This window comes from Danio aesculapii, chromosome 7, assembly GCF_903798145.1.
Source record: "Danio aesculapii chromosome 7, fDanAes4.1, whole genome shotgun sequence".
NCBI classification, from domain to species: Eukaryota; Metazoa; Chordata; class Actinopteri; order Cypriniformes; family Danionidae; genus Danio; species Danio aesculapii.
Genome location: NC_079441.1, coordinates 55,501,196 through 55,509,118, shown reverse-complemented (window position 1 = coordinate 55,509,118; position 7,923 = coordinate 55,501,196). Strand labels below are relative to the sequence as shown.

Here is a 7,923-nt window from a genome sequence, read left to right as displayed (position 1 = left end):
GTCAGAGCCGCCTCCTCCCTCTCACCGTCAGCCTCAACTTGCTTGGCCAGCATTTCAACATCATGATTAGTCAGGATCGCTCTGCCCTGGTCAACATCCTCCGGCTCCAGCCCATAGAATTCAGCCGCCTTCTTCATGAATCCTCCATAACGCTTTATTAAACTGTCAGTACGTTTCATGAAGCCGCCATATTTTTTGTCTACCTGGTGCTGTTGGCTCTCCGAGTGTTCGATTTGTGTGGCTGCTAGGTTACCCTTAGGAGTGTTATCAGCATTCTGCATGAAACGTTTGCACAGACTCCAAGAGCTGCCTGCGTTCAGTTGCTCCTCACACTCCAACACGCATTCCTGCGAGAAAAAACAAAACCTGAATGTATAGTCGAGGAGATGTACACAACAGTCCCAGAAATGAATGGCTGAGAGGATATCCCTTGTCTTTCCCTCAACCTCCATCTCTCAATCCATAACTGGGCAATATGCAAATGAGCAAGTGTGTTTTGGATGATATGGGGATGAGTAGGTGTAGAGGTTGTGCTAAGCTTGTGGGCAACCATGGAAACGCTAATACAGAGTGACACACCGGATTTGAACAAAATACACCAATGCCACACTCTCTCGCTCTCTCTCTCTCTCAAACCTACAAACATAAGTCTGTGTTGTGACGTTTTGTGAACTTATCAAAGAGAGAGCTAAATGCAATTCCTGATTCTTTAATGTTATTAAAAAATTATCAATAAATAACAAAAGCACACAAATCACACTTATCAGGAAGCACAGAAATAGAATTGAGCATGCTAAAATGGAGTGAAGTTTATGTATAAACTAATTTCGAGAGGATCATGTGTTTATGATTGTTTGCGGCTGGTCCCGCATTATTCAATTTATGATTCACCAATCAGATGATTCCTAAGCCACTATAAATACCCTAAGTTACATATAACAGCCATCTTCGTTTTGAAGAATCCCCCTTCCACCCCTACTCCTCCTCTTTTTTCTGTGCGGAGTTTACACGTTTTCCCCATGTTCACTTGGGTTTTCCCCGGGTTCCCCGTTTTCCTCCCAACGTCCAAAAACATGCAACTTAATTAACTAATTCAAATCGGCACCATAAACATGCTCCTAGTTAAGTAGTTATCTGTTCACTAGCTACTAAAGCAGGGGAGTTCTCGAGATCTACCTGAGCTTAAACTCCCCTCTCGCCTTGCAAACAGGAGGGAGCCCCGGGCTCGAGGATCTTATGAGCTCAGGCTCTCTCCTAGGACAGCATGCCCAACAAGCTTTAAAATCAATCACCAGCTATGTGTGAACTTATGAAACACCTATGTTTGGACAAGTTCTGCCCTAGGGCTGTGTAAACACAAGGGCTCATATACAAGACAAACATAACTTTTAGGGTTTTACAATGTAATGTAATGTAAAGGTATCTCAAACCATTTGAGGAAACCAATTGCAACAAAGCGTTTAAGTTCAAAAACCAATCCTAATGAGCACTGTGAACTTAATCCATTTGAGAAAATGGAGCAATTTGAGCACAGTAAACCCCAATAAATGAAGAGAACTCAAACCAACTGAGTACTGTAAAACCCAATAAGTTAAGGCAACTCAAACCATTTAAGGAAACTGATTGCTACAAACCATTTCAGTTAAAAAACGAATCTATATGAGTACTGAGATATTTGATTAACTCATTATCTTCAACACTGGGTTAAAAACTCATTTCAAATTAGTTGAATTAACTTTCAGTAAATTTTGAGTTAACTACACTCATTTCATTTGATAAAGTTGACTGTTGGGTTTTACAGTGTACATGACATATCTCTCACTTAAATGAACACTCCACTTAAAAAAAATCTACTCATTTGACAACTCCTCATTCAACCAATCTCCTGGTCTGGTGAAGCTTTTAGCTTAGCTTAGCATTGATCTTTGTATAGGTTTAATTTTCATTATCATCTCACAAAAAAAACAAACAGTTTCAATAATTTTCCTATTTAAAGCTTGATTTTTCTGTAGTTACATAGTGTGTTAAGACTGATGAAAAATTAAAAGTTGCTGTTTTCTAGGCCTATATGACTAGGAACTAATCTCATTATGGTGCAATAATCAAGGAACTTTGCCAACATAGGCTCATTTTGAAAGCGTAGCCCTATATATAATTCTAGAGATCGTGAATTATATAGTCAGAAGTATGTATGGCTGTGGGGTGGTATGACGCCGTTCCTTTTCACGCTTACCAGCTGACCGTTTACCTGGACAGCTTTCCGGCTTTTACCAGTTTGTCCAGTTAGCTCGCCATGTGCGTCGGCAGACGCAGAGCGGAGCTGACCACGACAACAGGGTTTGAGTCTGGTGAAGAACGGTTTTCAAAATGTGGGTACGATTAAAACAGAGTCCAAAAAAATAAAATAAACAAGTAAATAACAGGGTGAGAATGTGGTAAAATCTGAAAACGTGATAAAAGGGCTTTTCTTTTTCTGAATTGCTTTTTAAAACTATTGGTTAGGTTTAGGGAAGTGGGTTGGCGGGTCAATCAGTGCTTTTTAAAACACTATTGGTTGGGTTTAGGAAAGGAGGAAGGTGGGTCAGTCGATCGGTCAGTCAGTCAACAGCGGCCTTCCATGGATTTATGAGAGAAGAGCAGGCTCAAATGGCACTCGCGAGAGAAATTTGAGATCTCGAAAAGCCTACACAGCAGCCTCTGGTGGATTCGCGAAAACAAAAACTGCAAAAAAACCTAGCTCCTGGGACGTATTTGGTGCTCTCCAGAAATGTATATAAAGGTACGTTTTCAGAATGAGCCTGGTTTAAACTTTGCTGCTGTACCATGGCTAAAGCAGGCGCAATGATATTATGCAGAACCTAAAAATTTGCTAATTTCAATCAATATAACCAACATGTGCCAGGCAAGTTGGAAATTAGCTAGCTGGGGTCTACTTTCAGGCGCTGCATAATATCATTACATCTTCTGCAGCCATGCTATAAGTTCCTTGATTAGTATGAGAGCATAATATAATGAGAGTGTAGATCCTATCCATATCGTCACCTTAGAATTATAAGGTTCTATCTGACATTTTTTGTCAAAATTGAGTTAAATGACAACTTATTTACATTATGGGATATTTTTTAATAGTTGTTTACTTTTTAAGTCTTTTTATTAAAAAAACAAATGTTACACACATACTGTTTGCTGTATGGAATGCAACAACTTTGAAGCTCAATATTTCAAAATCATTCAGAACGCAGATAGAACCTTATAATTCCAAGGTGATGATATCTACCTAGAAAATAGCAACTTTCATTTTCTGTTGGTCATAGTACATGATATAACAGCTTTAAATAGGAAAATAATGAAAATTATTTGGTCAATTTTGAGCGAGATGCTACTTGTATAATCCGATTTAATGATCTAAGCTAAGCTAAATTAAAAGTGCTCTTGCCAGACCCAGAGGTTGACTTAATGGATTCACAAAATGGTCAAACTTCACTGTTTAACTGTAGGTAGTAATAAAATAAGCCTATTTTTATGAAAAGTGGAGTTTTCTCTTAAGGGGTAATTTCTGTTGGTAAAGGTGACCAGAAGGTGACGAAAAAAGGTGAGAGAATGCAAATAAAGACATTGTGGTTCAAGATAAGCATGTGTTCCCACATACAGTATATCCTTCTGAGGCAACACACTTTGTGGAACCTGTGATGTTGGGCCATAGACATGCAGATTGTGGGAAAGCCCCAAGGATTTGGATCACTGAGGAGGGCTATATTTCGTGTTGTTTTTGAACCCAAATAAGGACTGACTGTAAGGGTCTGTATGTGTTCATAAATGTTCATTTATTTTATATAATTGCAGACGTTACAGTAAGCTACCATACCACTGCTATCATTGATCTGCAGTTATAATCAAATTATGTTCATAGAAAGGTTAGTAATGAACATTTATACAGTTTTTATATGTTTAAAGCATATGTGTTGTAAGAAGTGCTTCTCAAATGATATGTGAACGATACATACAGCTTTATTGTGACATTTCCTCAAGTAAAAATGACATCTGAAACTTTCTATCGTACACCACGCCCACAAAAAGGGTACCCTTTTGGCAGTGGAAACACAAGCCTGATAAAGGTGTAAAGGTGACCCGTATCGTACCGCACTGTACCTCTCAGTGGAGACGGGCCAATAGAGTGTTGAAAAAAACAGGGGATCCCAAATGCAGACCATGGAGATCAAAAAAGCAGGGACGAGACCATGTGGATGACTCAGTGGCACAGAGAACCATGATGAAGCAACCATGATGACATCACTATGGTGGAGAATGAGATCATCTCAATGGAGAAAGAGACCCTGGGCAGAGCTCTGGTCATTTCTAGGCTGGACTTCTGTTACGCTTTTCTAGCTGGACTCCTGTCCTGTACCCTTAAACCTCTACAGATGATCCAGAACGCTGCAGCTCGTCTGGTCTTCAATGAGCCAAACAGAGCCCATGTAACACCTTCTCCAGGAGCCTCTGGTTGGAAAGTGAGTGCCACCTCGTGGTACCATCACAGAATGGCAATAAGTCACTTTCCAAAACCTTTTCATTCAATGTTCCTCACTGGTGAAAGATCTTCCCATTCCCACATCTGCTGATTCACTGTTGTCATTAAGTGACAATGGAAAAACCCATCTCTACTGTGATCAAGTGAACACTTGAACAACTTTACTCTGGCTAACCACTAACAGTTCCTTTGTATAATTAGCACTTCTTGTGTGTATTGCCTCTTCTTTTTGAATCGCTGAATGGCTCCCTATTTGTAAGTTGCTTCGGATAAATGCATCTGCTAAATGACTTAATGTAAGCATAAAAGAAAACGCCAAACACCACGACAGAGAAAGTGACCACCACAACAGAACTGCCAGACAGTGCATCTGAAACATACTGTGACTTTTACGCCATGAAAGGAAAGAAAGCAGCTCAAAGACAGCCCTCTTGAAAATGCTCAAGGAACTTGAGGACAGCCTTTTTAACAATGACAGGAAACTGGAGTTGAGAAATATTGTTGAGGACTGAAAACAATTAAGCTTTAAGTGTTCGCACCAATCAAGTTCATCAACTGGATCTATTGTTAGTCAGGTCTTATGCTAATGTTTGTGAATGTCGATACATGGTATGCAAAGTGTAAAGGTATACGAAACAGAAATCCACAGAGCAAAGCAAAGCAAAACACCATGTGGAGAAGACCTGACTTATGAGAAAATGAAAGATGGGGTTATGAATAAAATATATCATATACAGTGCTCAGCATAACTAAGTACAGCTCAATATTTATTTCCATTTCTCAGTGAATATAGGCAATGTATTTTGGTGCATTAAAAAAACAGATTTATTAAACAGATATATTTATTAAAATAATATTTTAGTCACCAAACATATTTACAAATTTAAAAATAATATAATTAAATTCAAACAAAAATGTAAAAAAAAAAAAGTAAAGTACAACCAACAATTTTTTTCAATTTTTTTTCTTTTTTTGATTTTTCCTCTTTTTTTAAATTTGTATTTAATATTTTTCTATAAAATATAAATTTGGGTGTACTAGTTTTTGGACTGTCATCATAAGTTATTTTCTAAGATAAGCTCCAGATTTGGTTTCAGTACTGACTAATCTAATATGCACAACTATAATATTGTAGAGCTTACTATTAAAAATATTATTTTTAAAGATAGATTTGTAAGGGGTGTACTTATATATGCTGAGCACTGTACAGTAGGAAGCAGACACAATTCAAACCTAAACATTGATTTCCAAACAAGAGCACAATGAACAGCACAAAACAAATGTATAGTTCTCTATATATTTAGTTCTCTGACATGCTGCTTAGTTGATTCATTCACACAGACACATTGTATGTACTCACAAAAGTTGTTTAGACAAAAAAAAAAATATTTTGTTTGGCTAATCCACATCAGACACTGACAGATGTGGTCTCTATATGAACTTTTATTGTCTAGGAAAAAAAGCTTCTCTAAAGATTCTCTAAATATGCCCTCTGAATAAATAACAGCATGAACACTTATAGCTCTATGAAAAATTGATACAACTCCAATAAACTCCTATAAAAATGCAATTTAACATTCCAAAATATGAAATACAAAGCTAAAATGTTTCTATTCTAACAGGATGTAAAAATTTTAGGTTATTAGATAATGTGTTTTTTAGGTTTTTCATAGGTTTTAACCTACTAATTTATGTTTTTTTTTTCAATAATGTCAGAACTCCAAATTACATTTAGCCTATTCAAACTGGAATTGTAGTTTATTTCCTTTTGAATGTTCACTGTAAATGCCAAGCCCTTTTAAATTAAGATTCTTATTTTCTATAAAATGTTGTAACATCTAAGATTTACTCGATAAACCCATCACATTCGTTTCAGCATAATTTAACAAATAATTATTACTAACTCTGATAACATATTTTAAGTCGGATAGTTTTTCCAAACGACACACTGACACTAATTATTTTTAAGGAACGATTTACGGTAAATTAGTGCAGTCTAGTGGTGGTGATTTGAGTCTCTCTCTCTCTCTCTCTCTCTCTCTCTCTCTCTCTCTCTCTCTCTCTCTCTCTCTCTCTCTCTTATTGTCGAGTATGCATGCTGTCACGATTTTGAACGTTTTCCCTTTTCCCCTCAAATTTCTACACTACTTGAATCGTAAATGCGTAAGTAATTTACGTGGTCCCAACACAACTGATTTTCAACAAACACATGATGATAATGCGTAATTCAGAAATTTCTATCCAAAATGAATGGTGTAAAAGCAATTTGAAATAAAATTAAATGTATTTAGAAATTAAAAATGCCCCCACCTTGTATTGCTTATTTTAATTATGCAAAAAATGTAATAATAATATAAAATGAATGCAAATATAAAACTGCGAGAGTGCATGGGTAAAAAAAAATAAGTAATTAAACTTTTATCAAATATCTCTTTTGATTATATGTAAAGACCACAGCGGACTTACTATTGAGTTGAGATGTTTGAGCTGAAGGGGCATCTGCTGCAGACAGTACGCGCAGTCCTCTCCACAGTCCGCACGCGCTGTCAGCGTCAGGCACGCGCTCAGCAACAGTGTCCATCTGCAACTTATGGGAACTGCCAAGGTCTTAAAGGGAAGAAAGAAAACAGTTACACCCCTTTCTCAGTGTTATCAAGACTTGTTTGACAATGTTTTTTCCTTTAAATGCGTTCAAGTCAGCGCCGTAAAAACAAAATTAAGAATTAACAGTTCAAAAAAATTGGAACATTTCTTTAAATGTTGCACTGACCTTCATCACTGAGGCAGGTTCTGCAGTCTGTCCGGTGCGTGTAAAGTCTCGTCGGTCTGAAGGCACAAGTCTGCGTTATTCCCTAGAGTGGATGTTGAGCGTTTGAGAGAGAGAGAGAGAGAGAGAGAGAGAGAGAGAGAGAGAGAGAGAGAGAGAGAGAGAGAGAGAGAGAATGAGAAGGGGTGGGGGTAAGGGGGGATGGGGGTTATTTATTAAATCTCACAAATCCAATGTAAGCACTGCACACAATATAAATTACGAATTTATTAAAGGAAAGTCTTAAACTAAAAATGAAGTTCATTAACGTATTATTATGCAATAAATATTAATTTGTGCTGTCAAATGTGTCTTTAGGTTATACAGTGAAAAGACATTACAATTTAAAGCAAATAAAAAATTTTATTTATCAGGAGTCACCACAGCGAAACAGTTTTTTTGCAGCTTGTTTTCGCGAATCCACCAGAGGCCGCTGTGTACTCTTTTCAGATATCAAATTTGTCGTGCGAGGGCCATTGGCGCCTGCTATTCTCACATAAATCCAACCGGCTGCAGTCGACAGGCTGTCTGACTGAGACTGACCAACCAACCGCCCACCCCCTTCCTAAACCCAACCGCAGTATTTTCA

At 37.5% G+C, this 7,923-nt stretch overlaps 1 protein-coding gene across 1 annotated transcript in view; it reads right to left on the bottom strand.

Annotated features, from left to right (window-relative positions):
- Positions 1–7,373, bottom strand: part of penkb (proenkephalin b) — a gene marked incomplete at its 5' end in the record, with an annotated part of 8,081 nt that extends 708 nt beyond the window's left edge. The window contains 3 exons of the mRNA XM_056460792.1: positions 1–347; positions 6,995–7,135; positions 7,299–7,373. The exon at positions 1–347 is cut by the window's left edge and continues 708 nt beyond it. Coding sequence (XP_056316767.1) covers positions 1–347; positions 6,995–7,135; positions 7,299–7,373 — 563 coding nt within the window. The remainder of the gene's footprint in view (positions 348–6,994; positions 7,136–7,298) is intronic.
- Positions 7,374–7,923: the final 550 nt, after the last annotated feature.